General features: G+C 45.6%; 3 protein-coding genes across 19 annotated transcripts in view; 2 read left to right on the top strand and 1 right to left on the bottom strand.

The window, feature by feature from the left end:
- Nucleotides 1–20,335, top strand: part of LOC108152427 (formin-binding protein 1-like) — a 32,252-nt gene extending 11,917 nt beyond the window's left edge. For 3 of the 16 annotated variants that reach the window (XM_017281751.2, XM_017281749.2, XM_033386717.1), the window contains exons 3-12: nt 11,866–11,981; nt 13,670–13,720; nt 14,430–14,574; nt 14,642–15,111; nt 15,167–15,350; nt 16,359–16,394; nt 17,301–17,650; nt 17,747–17,881; nt 18,350–18,516; nt 18,584–18,747. In XM_017281751.2, coding sequence (XP_017137240.1) covers nt 11,866–11,981; nt 13,670–13,720; nt 14,430–14,574; nt 14,642–15,111; nt 15,167–15,350; nt 16,359–16,394; nt 17,301–17,650; nt 17,747–17,881; nt 18,350–18,516; nt 18,584–18,747 — 1,818 coding nt within the window. Of the gene's footprint in view, nt 1–4,390; nt 4,523–11,865; nt 11,982–13,669; nt 13,721–14,429; nt 14,575–14,641; nt 15,112–15,166; nt 15,351–16,358; nt 16,395–17,300; nt 17,651–17,746; nt 17,882–18,349; nt 18,517–18,583 lie in introns of those variants that run through there. The other 13 variants (XM_033386715.1, XM_033386714.1, XM_033386710.1 and 10 more) reach the window with 13 other exon arrangements.
- A 1,145-nt stretch (nt 20,336–21,480) lies between these two features.
- On the bottom strand, nt 21,481–22,077 carry LOC108151553. The gene is made up of 3 exons (XM_017280220.2): nt 21,947–22,077; nt 21,680–21,880; nt 21,481–21,616 (listed from the first exon to the last, which is right to left on the bottom strand). Exons 1-3 carry the CDS (start codon nt 21,978–21,980, stop codon nt 21,549–21,551), a joined length of 303 nt encoding a protein of 100 aa, XP_017135709.1. The 5' UTR covers nt 21,981–22,077; the 3' UTR covers nt 21,481–21,548.
- Nucleotides 22,078–22,219: 142 nt separating this feature from the next.
- On the top strand, nt 22,220–22,934 carry LOC108151551. 2 transcript variants are annotated; one of them, XM_017280218.2, is made up of 3 exons: nt 22,220–22,346; nt 22,411–22,623; nt 22,706–22,934. In XM_017280218.2, exons 1-3 carry the CDS (start codon nt 22,322–22,324, stop codon nt 22,864–22,866), a joined length of 399 nt encoding a protein of 132 aa, XP_017135707.1. In that variant the 5' UTR covers nt 22,220–22,321; the 3' UTR covers nt 22,867–22,934. The 2 variants fall into 2 exon arrangements, with proteins under 2 accessions (XP_017135707.1, XP_017135706.1); XM_017280217.2 differs by having other exon boundaries at nt 22,405–22,623.
- Nucleotides 22,935–22,938: the final 4 nt, after the last annotated feature.

Below are 22,938 nucleotides of genomic sequence, written 5' to 3'. Positions count from 1 at the left end.
TTACGGAATAATTAACATTACAAATCATATAAATTTCCAACTCAATTTGCATCTCCCATTGTATATAATAACAACAACAGAAAAACAGGGAAAAAAGAAAGAAAAAAAACAACAGTTGATAAAAGATTTTTTTTATTTATAGTGTTATTGTCTTTTGTGTTGTTTTGTTGTTGGTTTTTGGTTAGTATTTTATGCATTCTATGGAAGAATGAAGTGTGGAGAGTGAGAGAGAGAGACCCTCTAGAGGGGGAAGGGGGATTTTATTGGAATTTATTCGAAGTTATTTTACGATCTTTGTCTGGGGTTTGGGGTCTGGGGTTCTCTCTTTTGTTCATTTGAAAAAGTGAAAACGAACATTTCTTCAAATCAAACAACATTTGAATGCAAATGCGAGAGGCAGACTCTTTTTCATCTCTGTTCAGCACCTGTTGGGGCTTTTCATTTTCTTATTGGTTTCCCAAAGAATGTTTCTACCTAACGGACCAGATCATGCAACAGTTTCCCTAACGGTATACATTTTTGATAGAGGAAAATATATACAAAATGTATCTAAAAATAAACTTTCTCATCGAGAGAGAGAGATGGAATTTTGTTGTTGTCTGTGGAAAACCACTCGACGTAATAGAATTTTCTGCAAAGTAAAAATTCGCCCACTCGAAGCACAAAATGGGGTTCAACAGGGGGCAGGGGGGCACAGGGGGGGAAAGAGATCTTAAAATTATGGCTTTTGCTTTTCTTCAGACATTTGGCAACACTTGTTACGAAATTCCACCAACGCCCCCGCGCCCCCCGCCCCGCGCAACCATTCATCTTTGATGATTTTCAAAAATTGAATTTTCCACTGGACCTGGCTAAGGCGTTGCCAGACCGCAGAGAGAGAGAGAGGAGAGCACTCTACAAAGTGATGGAAACAATGGAACGGATCGCGGATCGCGGCCACAGACCGAGACCCAGTCCCAGTCCCCAGTTGCAGACCCACTGGCACTTTGGGGGCACGAAACTCGTTTTTGCCTTTTGGCTGAAAATTTAGCAGCCATCTATCTGTCTCTTTCTCTCTTTGTCTGTAGACTGCACTGCATTTATCGTCGTCAAGCAGCTGGAACAGAGACACACACACACAACGCTGAGAAGAAGGAGGAATCAAGTAAAACAAAACTCGCATCCCCCGAACAATGGTGAGCCGAAACGAAACGAGCCGAACAATCGGCAACACTGAAAACCGCGAGCAATTGAAACCAGAATTCGTTTGGTTTAGATTTTCACTTTTGCGGCTGCCGCCGCCCCCGCTTCCTCCACCCTCCAAGCGGCTCCTTCGTATAGGGATGGGCAGTCTTCCTCCTTCCTCCTTCTCCCTTTCTTTGCCCTACTCAATTTTCACGATGGCCGGCGGTATCGACTGCCCGATGACCTCTAATTTGTATAGGCCCTTGGAAGTGAAGTGATTCCAAGTCTCAATATGCCCGCCCGCCCGCTTTTGAGGGGTATCCCATATAATGGGTGGGCTTTAATCGTTCCGTTTGGAGAGCTGACCGGCACGGCACGTGTTTCTCCCACATATCTCCCCCTCTCTGCCCCCTCTTTCCCTTGCGGCTGAGGCTGCTGCTTGGGCAATTCACTTTATTCCATTCTAAGGCGCCCAGATGTGCTGCTCCTCTTCTTTGCTTTTCACTCGCTTAATTGCCAGCCTTCTGTCTGCTCGCTGAGTGGCCTGCAATTGTCCGAAAGAGGTTTTAGTCAGTCGCCTGGACATTGATGCCAAATGAGCAGGGGATGCGGTGAGCACGGGGGGGGCAGCCCCCGTTTTGGAATCTCTAATCGAAACAGCTGCTGGCAGATCTTTTCCCGTTGGCAGGAGACTCTCTCACGTTCATGTCGCCGCGATTGAACCCGAAGTTAACCTTTTGTGAACCGGTCAAAGTCTTGTGTTGCAGGCCGCCAATGACGTCAGCCGTGCAATCAAGTCTCGGTCTTAGCCGTCGAAGCTCTCTGGTCTTTCAGTCTTTCAGTCTTGGCTTCAGCCCCGACTTTGGTTTCATCTCCAGCTGTGGGCTTGGATGCCGCAACATCTCGAGAGATGCTTGTCTGTGGCTGGCCAGTGGGATGCCTGCCTGCCTTTTTTTTGTTTTTTTATTAATTGACTTTTGAGTTGACTCGCGACTTGCGAGTCGCGACAGCGCGCTTAATTTATTGCGTATACGCCCCATGCTCGAGGGAAGGTAGGAATAGGGCACCACGGTTGTAGGGGTGCGAGGGGGGGGGGGGGGGTCGTCTCGGAAGCAGACGCTTGAGGAAATTGTTCAAGTTTTCCCCACATTGCATTGCATTGCATTTTCATGGCTCATAAATAAAAGGAAATTGCAACTGCAATGTTCTCAAGATGGAAAATGGAAAATGGAAGATGGAAGATGCTTTTCTTTTCCCTAGAGGAAATGAAAAGTGCACGGTTGGTGGGGGAGGGAGGGGGGGGGGGGGGATCGTGTGAGGGTTTTCCTTCTTGTTCTGCTGTTCTCTCTCTCTCTCTCTCTGTCTGTCTCTCTGTCTCTTTGTTGGGTAATTGCCACCTTGTTTTCCACGAATCTTAGATCTCCATGCAACAGGCGGCAGCCCGCGGCTGCAGCAGCAGCCTATCGTCTCGTATAATCAAAAGTGCATGTAAATACATGTACAATATGTGAGAAATTTTAATTACACCGACATTATCGTGTATATAAAGATATATCTCTAGTCTACAACAGACAGAGACAGGGAGAGAGCGGGAGCGGGAGACAGCGGGAGAGAGAGGGAGAGAACGTCTTGAGAAATGAGTTACTTGGAAAATGTTGCATAGCTTTTGTGTCTGTTGTTGTTGCTGCTGCTCTAGTTTTTTTTTCGTTTTTGTTTTTGTTTCGTTTTCAGATAAACTTGCAACAAGAGAGCTGCTGCATATTTTGTTGTACATGCAACGGAAATGCAACAAATTTTTATGGCCACAGCGAAACAGAAAGACACAGAGAGAGAGAGAGAGAGAGAGAGAGAAACTCTGGGGAGAGTCAGGCTGGTCGGGCTCTGGATAAGGCCCGGCCAGGGGTCTATTTATAGAGCGAGAGGCAGCTTTGGCCAATTGGGGTTCTGGACACTGACCATGTCCGGTCTTAGTGGCAGTCTTTAGTGCAGTGGTTAGTGGTTAGTGGTTAGTCTTTAGTATTTAGTCACCATTGCAGCAGCCGTCCAGCCAAGCGAAAACCGAAGCGAGGCCCATGGCCATAGGAATTGGCCATGGTTCTGCCTCATGCTGTGGCTCTGGCTGTGGCTCTGGCTTGGACTTCGACTTACATAGTTGTTGTTGCCTTGTCTTGGCCTGGCTCAAAGTAGTTCAACCTGTTCGGTGGCTTTGGCTTTGTCCAGAAGAATGTGGCTGCAAAATTTATAGCTCTTTTTGCTTTCAACTTTACTCAGCGGCTGTGCTCGGGCACTTCTATGTTCCATCAGCAGCAGCAGCCGCAGCAGCAGCCGCAGCAGCAGCATCCGCAGCTTTCATGCCTCCCATTTACAGGCAAAGATTTACGCAAAATGTTGCAAGAAACAAAAGTCTTTAATTTTTTGTTGTAGGATTAAAACAGCAACAAAAGTTGAGTGAAAGACAATCCGTTGATCCATTTCGCCACACGTCTGTCAGTCAGCATTCATCAGGCATTTCATTCATTCATTCAAACACTCACTCTGGTCTCTGGTCTCTCTCATCCTTTTGCGCTCCCTCTCTCTCTTTCTCTGTGGAACTCTCCAGTGCAGTGCTGTGCCTTCTCCAGATCTCAATTAAGTTTAATGAGCACATGAGCATTTTCATAATTGGAGCAAATTAACTTGAATGGCGCTTCAAAAAACAAAAACAACGAGTGAGAGGGGGGGGGAGGGAGAGGGAGGGGTAGGGAGAGAGCCACTCTTTATTTAGATCACTTTTGGCATAAAGATTCCCTCCACCCGGAAGTGTTTGTCTGACTTGATCTTTGCGGGTCTTAAATCTACTTTTTGACTGAGTCTTGACTTCCCTCTTGTTGAGCTTCTGCTTCTGCCTCTGCTTCTGCACCTAACGAACCGCAATTGTCAACTGTTTTTGCGGGCCGGGGCCAGCTGGGTTTGGGCCACAATTCTGTGTGGCTCTGTCACGTTTCGAGGTTACTTGGACAGCGCTACAATCAGCTCAAGACTGAATACTCGTCGTATCGTAGAACCAACCATCCATAGATCTATGGATGCTGTTGCACACATGTTTCTCGAAATTCCTGGCTTATCTGGGAGCCCCGTTGTTCTGCTTTGTCTCTGCATCTGCATCGACCTCTCGCTCGGCCATTGGGGAAGGCGGGGGGCGACAGACCACTTAACTGTTGGCCGGAACAGTTGGTCAATTAGTTCGTTTCTGGCTTTCAACATGAGCTGCCTGTTCGGGTATTTGAATGCAACGACGACGAAGGCGACGGCGGCAAGCATTTGTTGGGTTGGGGATCGGCATCGGGATCCCAGGCAACATCGGATCGAGGAATTTTGGGTGAGTGTTGGCTGCCACAGCAACAGCAACAGAAACAACAACAAGAATGGTTTGGCCCCGCCGCAGGTGGCTAACTGTCTCTCTGTCCAGCAACCAGCAACCAGTTTGCAATTAAATGTCGCCGTTTAAATGTGATTTGATTCTTTGCATAACCAAATGCCTTGGCCACTGGCCACTGGCCACTGGCCATTGGGCTTGCGATTGGAGCTCGTGAGTGCGGACCGGATAGGCATCCACACTCGAATGAGCGCAGTCGATCTATTAATCAAGTGAGATTCCAGTGAGGAAAAGCCTTAAATTATCAATTTGTATGGCAGTACATAAAGTTTTATAGACGATATTTATGGAGAGAGTTGCTGAATGCGCGCGCGTCTTGAAGATCGAGTTACCTCAGCAAATGGCCAATTCTAATTGCAACGGGGTAGCCGGATTGCCTTGAAACAACTGGAAGTTCTCAAAAAATCCAAGTGAAGAGTTACAAACAATTGGGGGTAAACAATTACACGAAAGAATGTTTCGGTTGGAATTTATTGCTGGAGGGAAACATACATACATACATATTTCATGCGTGTTTCGCGGCCATCTCTGATCGCTTGGCGGCCTCTGGCTGGACCAACCGCTGTTTATGGCAACTGCTTGATGCTGGCTACTGCTTGGTGCGTGCATTGCTTACCGCAGGTCACTGCTTGTCTCGCCTGTCCGTCCACTGCTAGCCTTCTTGCTGTCCCACTGCTTTCCCATCAGGCGGTTGTCTACTGCTTCTCTTCCTACTGCTTCCCTTCTGGCTTCTGTTGCTGCCGCTGCCGCTGCCGCTGCCGTTTCTGGCTGCGTTGAAAGCTAAAGTTCAAGCCAACACAACACGAGATGTTGCTCAACTATTTTTATGATTACAACTTTGCGGTGACTCTATGCTAACGGTTTCACACACGCTAACTAGACAGAAAAAAAAACAACAGAAAAACATCTCTCTTCTTCTCTTCGTCTCTCTCTCTTTTTTTTGGCCTCATGTTTTTGTATGCTTCCTGTTGGCATTATCATGCATGTATCTATATAATCGTGAGCTTCTGGCCAAGATCACATCGCTTCTCTCTCTCTCTCTCTCTCTCGCTCTCCCTCAGCCATGGCTTTGTTGATTTTCCACATTCTGTCTAATGTAACTGTGAAAAGGCATCGCGTTGCATTGCGTCGCGTCGCGTCGCTTGATTTATTCATTTATTCATTCTTTTGCATGATTGCAGATTGCATTCATATTTACACGTGTAATTATCTGGTTTCTGAAGCTTGACGGCAATTTGTTAGCCACGATCGGTGCTCCCATGCTAAGCATATCCGTCTATTATTCCATGAATCGAAAGTGTTTTTAGGTGGGGTGGAGGGGTGGGGGGATTGTACTTTGATCTAATTGGATTCAAAGTGGAAAGAGAGCACAACTGCCTCTGAGGTTTGACCCACTTGGTAACCCTTTGTTTATCGATTAACCAGTGCGAAAAGTGCCACAAGAAAATAGTGGGGGGAAAAACTAGAGACTGGAAAAGTTATTTAATCAATAGAAACAGAAGAAACGGCACCCATGGGTTAATGTGCTAATTTCGGGGTAAACCCTCTTTCCCCCCGCCCGTGTGTCAACCAGCGAGTGATGAACAGGGGAAGTGGCAGAGACAACATGTAAATATAGACTCAAAGAAGCGACTGCGAGTGTGGTCAGGGGGGGAGTGGGAGCCAGCAATGAGGCGGAAAATCGTTACAGCAAATTAACTGAAAATGAGGGAAAAAAGAGCAACAAGCTGCTTACAAAAATAGCCACGAGGAAAGGAAGGGAAAGGAAAGCGAAGGGACTGGGAGGTGGAGAGGGAGCGGGAAAACAGGTCAGGAGTGGCTTCTTGGGCTCTGCTTTTCCTCGAGCCCATTGTCTTCTATTTGCCTTTGAGGTTTCTGCAGCAAATCAAACGGAATTGCTGCTGTTGGGGTAAGCGGCAATTTCCATGTGGAAAAGCTGTGGAAATTGCATGTAAAGCACTCTCTTCGAATGAGTGTGGAAAGGTTGAGAGTGCCCCAAATCGGGAATGACAGTTGGACGAGGCGGTGAGGGGGGGGGGGGGTCAATGTACTGCAACATGAAGAAAGAGGTAAACCTTGTGCATATGTATCTGCGGAGTGTGTGTATCTGAGAGTATGACATTCTCCTTCATAGATCAAACACAAACAAAGGCGCCGCCCAAACGTTGTCATGCAAAAAAAAAACACACACGCAAGCTTCCCGGTGGGGCGGGGGGGGGGGGCACAGCGGAAGCTACATGCATACATGCTTCGGATTGCATGTGGCAAGCACTCGCGCGGGGGCAATGTCAATTTGCGTCAGCCCAAGGGCCCCGACCATCGAACATTGTCATCATCCAAATGTCAAATGGGTGCAGCGTCAGCAACAACAGTGCCTGTGCCTGTGCCTGTGCCTCTGCCTCTGCCAGTGGCAGCAACAAAAGCAAGCGCGTCATGCTGGCCACTGTCGATACAGGCATGTCTATTTGTCTGTGTGTGTGTGCACGTTCTTGTTTTCACTGCTTCCACACTGCTTCAGTGCTTCACTGCTTCACTCTCCCACCCCGCACTGCTTATCAACTGCATTACGATGTTGCTGTTGCTGCTGCTGCTGTTCTTGTTTGCGTGCCACGTCCGTTGCAGATAAAAAAAAAAAACGCGTGATTCTCCCCCCCACCCCCTCCCCCTTGGAATCTGCTGCAACATGCACTGCAACAAAAACGAAATTCAATAGAATTTCATACAAGGAGATACTTCTCTGCCATGAAGCAGATTCATTTGGCGAGGAATGCGCAATGAGTGTTCGCCTCGGATTACTCATGAATACTCATATGGAAAGTGAATAATTCGAGGGGAGAGTCATGGCAGGCCCTAACTTTCTTTGGCCATAGAATAAACAGTTTTAAGCACCACCGTTTTTCCAGTGTAAACGCTCTGCTGAGCCCACCGCCACCCCATTTGCCTATGGCTTCGAGCAAAACCACACAAAACAAAGCCCACTCTCAAGCTCCAGCCCCAGCGTGCGGCGTGCACCGTGCACCTGTTACCCAGTTATAGCCGTTGGCTCTCAGCAGAAGAGCTGTGGCTCTGTGGCTCTGTAGCTCTGTAGCTCTGGTCGGTTAGTCGGTCGTTCAAACTGGGTCTCTCTCCTAATCATTGAATACCGAAAAAAGCCAAAGCCAAAAGGAAGCCAACGTTTCTGGTCGAGTGCTCTCCTCCGGCGGGGCAGACAGATAGACAGACAGCCGGCCAGCCGGCAATTGTAATGCAAACAGGAATCCATATTGTGCCCCCGATCGCAGCCAGGGGCTGTGCCAGACAGACGTCAACGCTTTCTGCTTCAATTGACACCCTCGGTACGGGAGTTGCAGTTGCCCCAAGAGTTGCATAGTTACAGTTGCAGTTCCATGAGGTAGTCATTGCATAAAGACCATTGACAGGGCTGCTCTCTAGCTCTGTACCGTTTTACGGTTGCCGCAACGGTCGTGTTGTGCAACAGCCCTTTATGATTATCATCGATACGGAACCCCCAATGCGGTTGCAATTTTCGCTTAGATAAGCAAAGGATTGCCATACAAAAATTTAGGGTTTTCTCTGCTTCAAAAAAACTTTCCTTTAGTCCGTCAATCTTTACACGATTGGTTATCATTTCACTGTCCCCGGCCCCGGCCCCGGTCCGTCCCCGTCCCCGTTCTACTTTCCCTTTGGATCCGTTGATCGAATGTCACGAGCCCATGAAAACGAATCGAAACGAATCCAATACACGATTAAATTAAATGGAAAAAACAAGAACACAAAAGAAACAAACAGAAACAACAATGCAATGCATTCGAATGGTATGGAATGGAATGGAATGGAATGGAATGAACAAATGCGTTTAATCAATCGGATCAGTCTTCAATCTTGACCCACTGAACGGTGCCCGTGGGCCTGGTAGGGTGCCGTGCCATGCCCCCTACAGCACATTCCACACTCTGCCACGCATTCCGCATTGATTGGCTCACACGTCCGTAGCAAGCAGTACCCTTCAATAAAGAAAACAAACCTCAACAACGTTCAACAATCAACAATCACCAATCACGATGCGATGACAATCTTCAATCGAATTTAACACTTTTCTTTGCTTCTTCTTGCCTTCTTGCCTTCTTGCCTCCTACAGCAATTTGTTAATTTCTTTATTGATTTTTATTGTCATTTTTGTGTGTGTGTTTTTTGTCGATTCTTGCGTTAGCTGTTGCATTGTTGATACATTTTGTTGATTGAATTTGACTGACGGTTACGTTGCGTCTTCCAGTCTTCCAGTGAAAGTCCAGCCTCGTCTCAGACTGGAATCGGGATTGGTGTTCAGCTAATAAACTTTTGTGACATCTGATGCCCCCGCCTGATGAGGCCTGATGCCTGATGAGACCTGATGCCTGATGCTGGTGTTAGCAAACTTTCGCCATGATTTATTGGCCAGCTTGTTAGTCGGGAGACTCTTCATTATAGCCGTAGCCAGCTCTTTTGGACATTGCCACATTAATCGCCGCAGCGTCGGCAAATAAATATTATTTAAATGGCAGTTTCCAGAAATACTATTTGTTGTTGTCTTTTGGGAAGTCATTAACCTCAAGTGCCACAACTCTTACTCCTACTCCGATCTCCGATCTCCGATCTTGAAGCTGTCAGACCCTTGCCACATGCCACACACACACGCACACGCACACAACAAAAGTATGCCTCAATTTGGTTTTTATTTCATTCCTTATATGCCCAGATCCAATCATTCGCTCGTTCGCTTTGTGATCTGATCTCTCGAGGCGGTCAAGGTCAGGCGACTGCGACTGCGAATGCGATCTCCGATTGGCAAAGTAACCTTCGAGAGACGTCGAGTGTCCGTCCATCAATGTCGTCCCATTTGGGATTTGCGATTCGTGGAGGGGATGAGCGACAGTCGCAGAGCAGCATAAATGGGGGAATAGGGGAATGGGAATCCGTTCTAATCAATTGATGGACATTCCTTTCTCACCTCATAATCAATCGATCGATGCTGGGGGAGCGCGGGGGGGAAACAACAGCATAACTATTATCTTAATCAATGCATTTTGTACCAGTTTAAATATTAACTATTTATATAAATCAATGGCGCTAATGGCGCCCGCTGAATGGCGGACGCAGACAAACGGCAAACAATTTGCCATTCCATTTAATCAAACAACATGGAAGAGAAAAACTAGCACAAACACACACATACACACACACACAGAGCACTGATTGGAAAAACACAGTGGGAAAATGCCGACTAGAGGCGAGGATATTGCGCAAGCGCAGCCGCAGCCGCCGTCGAGGCTCTGTCGATGTGAAAAGTAAATTAATTTGATTTGAACGGAGAGGAGAGGTGAGGAGGGGAGAGGGAAGCTGTGCTGAGGTGATGGAAAGGCAAAGGCACTCCACTCGATGGCTATGTCGCTGCAAGGAACGTATTCATTCGATTATGCAAGCAAGAAATGGGTTTAGGCCAGCGGCAAGTGACAATCGAATGGATGGATAGATAGATGTTTATAGGCCAAGTTACAGGACTAAAGAAAAACACCCACACGATGCTATGGCCAACGCCCTCCTGCTGCTGCTGCACCCCACCCCTTTTTTTCCATTTGTGGTGCCGCACCTTGAGGCGGGTGAAAGTTCCCCCGCCCAGCCCCGGCCCCGCCGCCACACTGTGGGTGTGTGACGCAACCGAAATTCTACAAACGCATTTGAAATGAAATTGTTTTAATGTTTAATTAATGGCACACGATCGACGAAAACTTGAGTGAAAATCGGGCAACGTTGCCAAATTTCACTGGGCAACCTTCACGAAAAGACAACTCTATAAATCGGTAAAGCAGTGGAGGAGCACAGAAATTAATATAATCGCTTCGCATAAAACATTGAAACCAAATTACGTACAAATACTCGTACAACCGTTTTGCAATGCCACGGAAGAAGAGACCAAAAACACAAACAAAACAAGCAACCGAAAACGTAAATTTTCAACAACAATTTAACGCTCATTTAAGCCGCAACCGAATTGTGTCTCGGAACTGGGTTTCATTATGTAATTGATGTTAATTTTTGGACAGACCAAGAGCGCAGAAGGCGGTGGCGGAGGCGGAGGCGTAGGGTCGCACAGGGTACAGTGACTTCTCTCTCTCTCTCGCTCTCGCTCGCTCTCTCTCTGGCTGAACTTCACATGCAAATTGGCAAACATTTCTATGGGTTTTCTATGCGCTGCGAGGAGTGAGGGAGAGCTTGGTTTACTTAACATTCAAATCTGCCGTCGATGATTGCGTTTGGGGGCGTGATTGGCAGCTAACTCGGCCACACGGCAGCCTCTTTTGATGTCTCTTTTTGCCACTGTCTTATGCTTTGGTGTCTTTCGCTGCGTGCGAAAATAAAATCAAAAGTGGAGCGCACCGCAGCGCAGCGCAGTTTGTGTTTCTCTGTTGTCTGTTTGGAATCTGTTGTATTGACAAACGGTATTGAAAAGTGTTGCAAATTGCCCACAAAAGATAGTTACAGGCAGAGGTAGAGAGAGACGCGGTATATTATATCATAACTCTGTGTTTTTTGTTTTTTTTTTTTTTGTCCGCTGAGGAGGAAGTGGCTGCTGGCCATATTTGTGTCAGCGGTAAACGCTAACGATCTCCTAACGAATGGGGCAGGCCAGACGATAATTTAAAACCAAATCACTTGAAATTGTCAACCATATCGCGCTCTTTATGGCTAATGAGTTAATGGATTTGTTTTTGGCGCTCCTCCCACCCTCTCTCTCTCTCTCTCCCTCACCGAAGTTCAGTGTTTCCATTCAGAGAAACGCGCAATTCCTCTCTCAGCAGTAACCGTTGCTCTCTCGTCTTCTTGCAGTTTTGCTTGCACATTTCCTTATCTCTTGATCTGCATTTGATCTAGGAGCTTTGCTACTCTCACGCAACACACGCACACACTCCCGCTCTCTCAGCAACAACAGCATTAGATGAATGGGAAACACTCCCGCGCAGACACGACTACTACTCTCTCGCTCTCGCTCCCGGGCCGGGCCTCGCTCTCAGCAAATGCTGCGTACATATGGCCGATCTTTATCCATAAAATCCATTTGCTGTTTGTTTGCTACGCAGTTTCTTTCTTAAGTGATTGAAAAATTGAGATTAATTTCATATTATTTCGCATTTGTTTTTGGCTCAACGTCAAAAGGCATTAAGTGGAATTTTTCCCATTCCTCCACTCGAGATATCCATCCAACTGTTCTAATTATCTAATCCATTTCTGTCCATTTCTTCTATTTTCAGGATCAAAACGAGAATCTGGGTATACACACAAACAGAGGCATCGATGCCCTGGACAAGTTTGCCAATTTTCTGCGCGATCGAGTGACCATAGAAACGGAATATGCCGGCAAATTGAGGTGAGCCATTAACCCATTAAAGATTTTTCCTAATTTGTTTTTTATTTTTACGGAATTCGGGATCGTAAGTCTTTGATTTGTGGGGATTATTTTTCAAAGTCTCCAAGCGAACGACGGCGCCTCCATTTATGGCCCCAACAAATAGCCAATTAAACATAAATATTTTGTGTTTAGTTTTTTGTGTGTGTTTCTGCCACACCGCACCCATTTGTGGCATGCAGCTGCTGTCTCAAAGATCTCAACAAACTCCAAGTATCTCTCTGGGGACTTACGGAGTTCTCATTAATGTAAAAAGCCTCGTGCACACGCTGTACGAATAAGCACAAGGTCGTCCACTCTGCGGCACTTGTGGCAGTGATTGCACTGTACATACTGTCCACGACGGGTTCCGTTCCTGAAATCAATTTTCTTGAGGCTTAAAACGTGTCTTTGCCTTTGTCTTTGTCTGTGTCTCTCCCTCTCCCTCTCCGTGAGACCTTCGTAGAACATAAAAATAAAAAAATACAAATAATCGTAAAAAGCTAATTGTGTTCATTGTTTGAATGAGTGCTTCATTTACTGCCGGCGCAATTCAATTGCCGTTGCTGGAGTAATTCTTTTTTTTATGAAAGGAAAAGAATTTTCGAAAGCCGCACCTCCATCATGGGCCGAATGGGCCGACCAACCCCTTGGGGCGGCTCTAAATTGCACAATTGAGTGACACCCTCTGAAAGTGAAGCCAACATGATCTGACCACGACCTGCCCCACGCAATTGACACGCGACGCGCAACTGCCACACCGCCAGGGAGTCCCGTCCCGTCCCCACCGATGGACATGTGGGGGACTTAATGTGATTAGGCTTGAGTTACTCGGACACTGACAAGCCCCGCCAATTGGCCAACGGTGGAACGGTGGAACGGTGGAACGGTGGAACGGTGGGGACGGCTGTACTGCTGTTGGCGTGGGTCTTCATAATTGTTTAATTTAAGCAAAGATTATATTGCCGGAGTCGCTGACGCTGTCTCTGACGCTGTCTCTGACGCTGTCAAGGTGTTGGAGAGACCACAAGACCGAGGCTGTTGGATGGTTGGATGTTTGGTTGGTTCGTTGGGAATGCTATCGGTTTCCCACTGTCTGTCTGTCTGTCTGTCCGAGTGTCTGGCAGTTCCCACAGTTCCCCCAATGAGTTGGCTTGATGACTGCCTCCACCACCACCACCACCACCGCCACCGCTGGGGTCTAGCGAAGCTCTCCGTTGGCTGGGAGTGAACTGTGGCCCCTGTGTGATATCGCTGGAAGCTACCGTCTTGACGTCGTTTTAATGACTTTATCATTACGCGTCTCTAAAGCTCTAGTTGGCGCTTCATGTATCTTCATGCCTTTCCCAGCAGCATCCACTGCGATCATCTACCAACTAGACCACAAAGCAGACCCCCCAATGGAAAATGGGGAAAAACTCTATTAATATGCGGAGCGCAGAGTGAAATCTCCAGCCGAAGCTCCAGCTCCAGCCGAAGCTCCATCTCTTGCGTGTGCGATGAAAAGTCTCGTGTTAAATGCAAATGCTTGCTCCTCTTCTTCTACTTGCTGCTGCGATTATATTTTGTATTTCTCTTTCTATCTTTTTGCATAAACAAACAAAGTTTCACTAATGCCATGATTTTTGGATTTTAATTTTGATTTTCGTTTTTTTCGTTTTTCCTTGCAGGCGACTAGTGAAAAATTACCAGCCCAAAAAGAAGGAGGAGGAAGACAATGAGTAAGCACCAGTCCAAAACCGAACCATAAGTATACTTAAGTTGAATGTTTGTTAAATGTCTTGGAAAATTATCGACAATTGCGGGGCAAGTCTCTCTGTCTCTCTCTCTCTCTCTCTCTCTCTCTGACGCTGACTGTTGCTCCAATTGTGCGTGTCTGGGGGGCGGCAGGGGGTGGGGCGCCAAGATTCCCATCAATTTATCGTGTGGTCTGAGAATCTGAGTCTTTAATTACATGCCATGCAAATATGCGTGTAGTATGCGAATAACTGACATCATGACCCGCAAATAGATCTGCCTGCCTCTGCGTGGCATGTGTGTAACATGACAATGAAGCCATAGCCAAAGCCATAGCCATAGCCATAGCCATAGCCATAGCCAGAGCCAACTTGAAGTTGACTTTGGTAATGAAATGCCAAGCGCTTGTGCCTTATTCAGTTGTAAAATCCATAAATTTATCCTCCAGCGCCATATAGAGAGTGCCACAGCGATGACAGAGTGACAGACAGACGGACATATGTGCGTGGGCGTTCCTTGGCGCGTCACAAAGCGCGTGTCCAACTCTGTCAATCTGAGAGCTCCATAAATTGCTGCCCCACCACCGAGCGACAGTGCGACAATCGAGCCAGAGGCGCGAATTGTCGTGGGCAGGGAGGGCATGGATTATAGGGAACCAACCGAACCGATATTCACACGTTCTCTTTATTACAGATTTACATCGATGCAAGCGTTTCGCAATCTGCTCAAGGAAGTGGGCGACCTGGCGGGACAGCGTGAGGTGGTGTCCGAGACCCTGCAGCAACAGATCATACAGGGTGTGACGCTGCTCTCCAAGGCACTGCGCGATGATCGCAAGGTAAGGCATCCCATCCCATCCCCTCCCCTCGGTAACAGATTACGGATTACAATGAATATCTTTACAGAAATGCCTTAGCGATGGTGCAATGCTGCAACAGAACCTCACCACACAGCTCTCGTCGCTGGAGCGGGCCAAGCGGAACTACGAGAAGGCCTACAGGGACTCGGAGAAGGCTGTCGATAACTACAAGAAGGCCGACATGGATCTCAATCTGAGTCGTGCCGAGGTGGAGCGCTACAAGAACATCATGACGTCGAAGATCCAGCAGTCGGACGATGCCAAGAACGAGTACGCCAATCAGCTGCAGAAGACGAACAATCTGCAGCAACAGCACTTCAGCATCCTGCTGCCCACCGTCCTGAGTCGCCTGCAGGAGCTGGACGAGAAGCGCACGCGCGGCATACGCGAGTTCATCATCGGAGCGGCGGAAGTGGAGTCCTCGGTGGCACCCATCATTGCCCGCTGCATGGAGGGTATTGTCAAGGCGGGCGAGTCCATCAACGAGAAGGAGGATTCATTCAAAGTCATAGAAAGGTGCTGGCTCCATCAATCGCACGCGTTTCCATATCTAATCAATGTCCTTCCACAGATACCAATCGGGTTTCGCGCCCCCCACGGACATACCCTTCGAGGATCTGTCCAAACTAGATCCGGACACTTTGCAGGATCACTACAACAATTCCATGTCGAACCACCTGACGATGCGGGGCACGATGAGTGCCAACAAGATCAAGAAACGCGTCGGCATCTTCAACATATTCGGCAGCAACAAGGTGAGGGGATCCGTGGCCGATTCTCGGATAGGTTGTGGCTGTTGTACCATCGTTTTAGCCTCGTTTCTGCCTGACTCTCTCTCGCTCTCTCTCTCTCTCTACCTCTACCTCTATCTCTGTCTCTGTCGAGGGGATGGGAGTTTTCAGTTTTCAGTTCTTCCACCCACACATGTCCGTTCCTTTCAGTGCACCCAGAGCCTCTTGAGTTGAGTCGCTTCGTGATCTCTTTTATTTAGTTGTTAAGTTTTCTCTATTCATAAGTCGTAGGCCTCTGTTATGGTTTATGTATTGTACGGTGTGTGTGCCTCTCATTATAGTTTACTCATCCAGTGTTCTATCTCTTTTCCGTTCTATCCTGAATCTTGAATCTTGAATCTCGAATCTCGAATCGATTACCATTTACCACTTTAATTTCCGCCTGGACGATGGTTCTGTGTCTCTGCTGTAAGTACCAAGAGTCCAGTCCTCCAGGCCGTTCCGCCATCCTCGTGTTCGTTTCGTGTCATCCCCCCACTCCACACTGATCCACCGATCCACTAATCCACCATATACTCGATATACATATCCTCCGCTGCATACATGTCTCCCCCATTGATTGTTCTTTCCCCGTTTGCATATGACTTGCCATCCGATGTCCATGTTTTCTGTCTGTTTCGTTATTTTCTTGCTAATCTTTTTGTGTGTGCCATCGCTTTGCTTTTAAGTTGTTCCCCGCCCCCCTCTGCGCACCCCACTCCCCAAATGAAAAGTCCCCCCCACAACAAAACCAAAGGCTTCTTCGATAACACTCTGCAAAACAAAACAAAACAAAAGAAAAATATGAATTTTATTAACTCTTGATTTCTATTTTCGTTGCTGCCATTCGATCTTAAAACCGAATCCAAAATGCTTTTACTCACATACACACACACACACACACACACAAAAACACAAACACTCAAATTTCAATGTAAATGTGATTAAATGAATATGAATACTATGAATACTAAATCAATTCGCTGCCAATAGCAACGGCAGATAATTGAAGCCTGTATCACGATGAAGGTATGATGAATCTTTCAGCTCTAACTACCCCTAACTAAACTAAACTAAACTAAATAAATAGCCCTAAACCAACTAGACTACATAAGTTACTAGTTCTAACTAAGCCTAGCCGTAACTAGCCCACCATTTGCTACCCATATGATTGCTCTTAATTACAACACTCGTATCTGTATCTACTACTCCACGCTATCAACTAATCACAACCAAGCTAACCAATCACTAGCCACTAGCCACTATCGACTATCGATTATCGTTCGTTTACCATTAATTAACAATAATTATAGCAGTCTGTCTCTGAGCAAAACTTTCACTTTAAACGATCGGCATATTCTAAGTTCGAGCTCTAAAAATAACCAATAACCAGTCGGAATCTTTAAGAAAAGTCTCTTAGCCAACTCTTAGCACACTCACACATTATCCTCATATTGCCCTTCATTTTTTATAGTAATTTTGTTTGTATTATTGTTCTCTGTTGAGAAATTCCCTTGCATGATTTGAATTGAATGCTCCCCCTCTACCCCCTCTCCCCCAATTAAATGCAGAAGCTATTTTCCCATGTGTTCCATTTGATTTGCATAATTTATTTATATTTTTGTGTTGATGTGGAAACAGGTTTGATTGATTCCATTTCATTCTCCCAAAAAGCAAAAGCAGGCCATTGGGTTAGCTCTTACCTATGTATGTATTTTATTGCATTTGTTCTTTGATCTTGATCTTTATTTTGTTTTGTTTCTTATCTGTTGGTTGATCTTCTTCTGTTTTACTCACTGCGTGCTACTACTTTTGTTGTTGTCGTTATTGTCTTGTGGATGTCTTCATTCATTTATACATACATATCTATATCCCGATCGATCTGTGATCTGAACCTTGTTGCCTTGACTAATCGTGTGATTTGATCGTCATTAGAACTCGCTAACGGCGGACGGACAAAAGGAGGACTTCAGTGATCTGCCACCGAATCAGCAAAGAAAGAAGCTCCAGGCGAAGATCGCGGAGCTGCAGCAGAAGATCGCACAGGAGACGAATGCCCGGGATGGCCTGATGAAGATGAAAATCGTCTATGAGGCGAACTCGTCGCTGGGCAACCCCATGACCGTTGAGGGACAGCTGAACGAGTCGGAGCACAAGCTGGAAAAGCTAAAAATCGATCTGAAAAAGTATCAGGGCTACTTCGAGAGGGCCAATCAGGCGCAGGTGGCCAACAATAGTCCGCAGGCGAATCGAAATCAATTACAGAACGGACACCGAACATCGAGGTGAGCTAAGGCTGGATGAACGATGGATGGACCATAGATCGCACAGATGCAATGGTCGACTAACCGTGATCTTCATTCTTTTTCTGAACCCCCCAGACATTCCAATGGCAGCGCCGATGATCATCACGACGAGGGCGATGACCAGCCTGACGATGCTGGCAGCTTAAGCAGGTCAGGTTCTGAGGATAATGTGGCGCAAATACAAAATGGGCATAATAATAACAATAACGGGTACACTCATAAGTCTACGTTCAATGTTTATACATATACTATATATCTCACCCACCACACATACATACACTCATACACTCATACATTAGCATCGTAGCGTTTATAATTTGTCATCGCATCCCACTCTGTACATTGCCCATGGCACTCCTTGGTTTCGGCTCCCCCTTTTGTTCGGTTTATCATTTTACACGAAAAATTACACTGAAATAAATAAATATCCAGAAAGAGCCCACAAAAATATGCCACAATAGTATGCCAGCGATACAAAATTTAAATATGATTCTGTTCTGTTCTGCTCTGTTTTTTTTTTGTTTTTATAATTTGTAGTCTAAAATCTGATTAATTGATTTTGTTTTAATTTTCGATTCTTGATTGCCTTACACCGAACATTACAACACTTAATAATGTGGAAATTGCAACTTCTTCAAATATTTCGTTTCATTTTGCCTTTTCCATGGTGAAATCCAGCAGTTCGGCAAGTCCCGAGAGTGGCCTGGGCACCTCGCACACATCCCTGCCCGGCTCTGGACAGGGCAGCGCCAACGAGAATGCCATTGGCGAGGATGCGTACTTTGAGACGGAAGTGGAGCCCCTGCAGCCACTGGGCACATGTCGAGCCCTGTATCCCTTTGAAGGTGAGTAGTGATTGACTGACTAACTGATTGATTGGAACCCTTATCCTCTTGGTGTCTTCTTGAACAGCCTCCAGCGAAGGAAGCATACCCATGAACGAGGGCGAGGAGCTGCAGGTGATTGAGATCGATCAGGGCGATGGCTGGACGCGAGTGAGGCGTGCTAACGATTCCAATGGCTGGGACGAGGGCTTTGTGCCCACGAGTTACATCGAGTGCACGCTCTACGCTTAGGCTCAAGAGCTTATGGGCGGGAAATCAGCCAGGCGGTTTTAAATGTTAACTACTCAGCAACATTTGCATATGTTCCATTCATTTTGTGTACTTTTGTCATAACTTTGCGTTCTGTCGGACAGCCATAACACAACCAATACACCAATGCACACATACACCCATTCTCGCACACACACATACACACACACACACACAAGCTACGCACAACCATGTACATTTTGACTTAAGCTAAGTTCGACTCCCATTAACTCTCGGTTGCTTTGTATATTTACTTTTGATTTGAAACGTCAATGAATGTCAATGATCTTATGGTAGTGCAAGCTATATCATACTATACCATACTATAGTCATATGCACCTACGAGCAGACCTCACCTAATTGTAAGCACCGCGACGTAACGTAACGTTTCCCTCTTCACTGAAACAATCATGATTACACCTATTTATATACATATATGAAATCAGATTTATATGGCACTTGAATATGTGAGAACATGAAAAACCAAATTGAAACTTGACTCGAAAATAGGATTGTGAACCCGTTTGAATCACGTTTGAATCACGTATGTCTGGAATGCGTTCATGATTTATATTTTCATTCACGGCCTTGGCCTAGGGAGCATCTGCCGCTCTTCGGACTGACCAAGAAGAGGGGCAGAGTGCGTGTCTGTCGAATTGTAGCACTAAAACTTTGGTAAATATGCAAAGATCAGAATGGGAGATAAAGAGAGAGTCCCCCACACCCCTTCCACAGAACATCGACCACACCAGAACACCACAACCATTCAGACAAAAACACACATGGATAGGTATAGCAACAGTTATGGCAATCCTGCATGACATGCGGCATATGCAATGCGTAGGCGAAGGCGAAGGCGAAGAACGCGCTAGCTTGTTTATATAAATAGCAACAATTGTACATTTTACTTTACACACTCTATGCATAATGGCTAATTTTAGTTTGAATATAACTTTGTATTGCCTAATTTTAGTTTGAAGATAACTTGTATTGCTCTTTGCCTTGTACATTTTCACACATTATGCTTAATCCTATGCGCATCGAAGGAAGCGAGAGCGAGAACCAGATTGATTTGAATAATGCAGCAAGTAATTATGTTTTAGGGACTCTTAGACGTTTAAGTTCACAACATTTAAGGCTTAAGTCAAAAGCAAAGCCGGGCGGCGCTGCATTTCTTATGTCCAACGCCACTTTGCAATACATTTATTTATAATTTACAGAAAATGTACTACCGTCTAATGGTAAACCACAATCAAAAACAAAATCAATGGCAAAAGGCAACAGGCCGACCAGGCAGAGTGAATTAGATTTTTAGTTAGGTATTCAACAGCCTTTTCCATGTGTATTTTCTACTTTCATTTCGCATAGACTTAAGTGTGCATACCACTGAAACGGATGAATTGTGTTCCAAACAATTCCAAAATTCTTAAATTTATCTAATTCTAAATTCGAACCGAAACAGGCACATACGTATTGCGTGAAAATTAAAATGAATATTGAGTTTAAGTGACAAAATACGGTATAATATCTATGTGAGCATTGTCAGCATAATAAAAATAACTCAAATAAATTGAAGCTTGTGTACATTTTTACATTTTATTTAGCACTGGCAAAAGGTTCGGCCAGATCGGGCCATCAAATCAGGGGAATTTCTCCGATCACATTAAGCCATCGCACGACTAGATCGACCCACAAATAGCGAAGAAGTGTCGAAGTGTATATCCAAGGATCAAGGATATTTTTCCAATGACAGGAACTTATGGAACGACCAGATCGGCCCACAAATAACGGAGATAACACACGACTCGAGAAAATATTCTTGATCCTTTATCCTTGATAAGGACTCCATCAAATCAAGGAATTTCTTCCAATCACAGGAAGCCATCGCACGTCCGGATCGGACTAAAAATAACGAAGAAAAGAAGAAAGCAAAGCTGGCTTGTTGTCATTTGTTGTTATTGTCAGTTTTTGTACAACAACAACAACAACAACAACAACCAATCCTCAATTTGCAGTCGCCCAAATGTCCGAAAACAAGAAAATTTCAGACCGAGGTACCAGGCGAACAGGAATTAGCAGAAGGCAGCTTTATCGAATGCAATATTTTTGGTTGCATACTTTCAGTTACAGGGAAAACTTTAATTTATACATAGCATACTTTTGGGGTCGATCAAAAGCCAAGTGGCTTTCTGCTGATTTCTGTTCGCCTGGTGCCGAGCTTGGAAATTTCTCATTTTCGGCCATTTGACATCGGATTTAAGTTTCACTAATTCATTGACTATATCTCGGCTATTTATGGGCCGATCAGGGCGCGGCATGTCTTTTCGTGATCAGAAGAGTCCTGCCAACCGATTGGCATCAGAAAAAAGGACATGAGTTCTCTCACGATTTTCGCAAAAAATCATGGCCCTATTCTCCTGAGATATAGCCTTCCGAAGATTTTTACTTGCTTATCTTTAAAATACTGTTTGCCTCTGTACCCTATATCTCGTACGCCTTTCAAGTGGTTTGGCTACAAGTGTTGCAAAACGAACAATGGAACTATCGATTGTAGGAAAAAGTGATCATGCTTAGAGACGGCACATGACACTTATCGAATTGCAAGTTTCGATAGTTTTTGTGAGCGATCAACGTTGCACATTATTTTCAAACGTCATTTACCAGAGTTTTTTAGCTCTCTTTGAGTACTGGGTATAATGTATAATAAACACCTTTGTTTTTACTTCAATGCTCTCTTGTATATTTAATTTTGAATTATAATTATATCAGTTGTCAACAGTTCCTCAGGTCCTGACACGCTGCATTCTAGCAAGCTCAGCAATATCTGCACAGTTCATGCGACGGTTGGATCCTTTAGACACAAATAATTTCGCTTAGAATCAGTAGTCCACAATTTAAACAAAAATCGACTTACCTATACAATTCAATCTGGTAAGCTCGCATCGGTTAACATTGCGCCAAATCCAGGTATTACGAGTCTTCCGCCTGCACTCCGCATTCAAAGTGGGTAGGTTACGATCCGACGGATTATTCAAACTACTCGAGCAAGTTTCGCATGCGCGTCGCAGTGCCTCGCAGTCATCCCTCTGACCAGATATCAAGGTCAGGCAGAGGACTTTAAATGACAATAATAGCTTGGGATAGTGCCGAAATTGGTCCTTGATTTGTTATACGGACTTACCAACGAATAAAGCCAAAACTATGTTGATATTCATTCTCTCGGTTTATTTGTTGTTGCTGAGAACTACTTGTCCTGATAACTACTGAAGACCCAATCAACGTCGAACCCTTTATATACAAGCCAGCCATAAAGATTATGAAACACAAGTGCAACGAGAACAAAAACTCAAAAATCTTTAAAGGAAATGTTTCACAATGCGAGTTGATTGTCTTTTAGCCATTTGAATGCACCGTTGTTCCGTGCGTAATAATGGAATCTGTTCTATACGGAGAAAACAGCTGTTTCCCAAAATATTTCCAGGCCTTTATAAAAGCCCAAGTGTCAGCACTGTTCCAGCACAGAACTTGAGCGTGAGTTTTTCGTAACAACACCAAAATGTGGAAAATTGCTTTGCTATTGGGTGAGAATCTAGGAGTCGAGTCCACAGTTGCACAGTAGAAGATTCTAACGTATTTAAGTTCTAGCTATCGGTTGCATTTACGTGGCCAGCCAGGAGACGACGATATCCCCGCGCGGCCGCGAGATTTGCCAGCGCGAGAACGCAAAATGTCTACGCAATGAGAACCGTCTGGGAAGTACCAACGATGTTACTGCTGCCTTTAACAGCCAGTGCCGTAGGAGTAACCGTCGTTGGCGTAATATCACCCGTTGCCAGTTGGCTAATGCCACCTGCCAATGTAAGTCCACGAGGATAGCCCGGAGTGTATTTCTAATGACATTCCTGATTGATCGATTAATATCCTTTTATTATATTTCCAGTGACTCTAGTGCGCTGTCAAACACTCTCCTGCGACAATGTCCTTAGAGCTCTTCAGTCTGGTCCAACAACACGCCCTCCCCGTACTCGACCCACTCCCCGCACGCGTCGTCCGACGCGCCCCACTCGCGGACCCGTTACTCCCACTGAATCCACTGATTAAAATAGTTGCGGAAAAGCAGGAAATCCCCTATGAAAAGCAATAAACACATCAATGCTCTCTACTACTCGTATT

This window comes from Drosophila miranda, chromosome XR (genome assembly GCF_003369915.1).
Source record: "Drosophila miranda strain MSH22 chromosome XR, D.miranda_PacBio2.1, whole genome shotgun sequence".
In the NCBI taxonomy this organism is placed as follows: domain Eukaryota; kingdom Metazoa; phylum Arthropoda; class Insecta; order Diptera; family Drosophilidae; genus Drosophila; species Drosophila miranda.
This window is presented reverse-complemented; position numbering and strand designations above follow the sequence as displayed.

What these genes read in the sequence shown, in the direction of transcription:
- LOC108151553 (XM_017280220.2), bottom strand. Translation starts at nt 21,980, where the DNA reads ATGAATATCAACATAGTTTTGGCTTTATTCGTTG. An exon ending in AGTTTTGGCTTTATTCGTTG is followed by an intron (nt 21,881 to 21,946) that starts GTAAGTCCGTAT and finishes TGTCATTTAAAG; the next exon opens with TCCTCTGCCTGACCTTGATA. An exon ending in TACCAGATTGAATTGTATAG is followed by an intron (nt 21,617 to 21,679) that starts GTAAGTCGATTT and finishes TTGTGTCTAAAG; the next exon opens with GATCCAACCGTCGCATGAAC.
- LOC108151551 (XM_017280217.2), top strand. Translation starts at nt 22,322, where the DNA reads ATGTGGAAAATTGCTTTGCTATTGG. An exon ending in GAAAATTGCTTTGCTATTGG is followed by an intron (nt 22,347 to 22,404) that starts GTGAGAATCTAG and finishes AACGTATTTAAG; the next exon opens with TTCTAGCTATCGGTTGCATT. An exon ending in GGCTAATGCCACCTGCCAAT is followed by an intron (nt 22,624 to 22,705) that starts GTAAGTCCACGA and finishes TTATATTTCCAG; the next exon opens with TGACTCTAGTGCGCTGTCAA.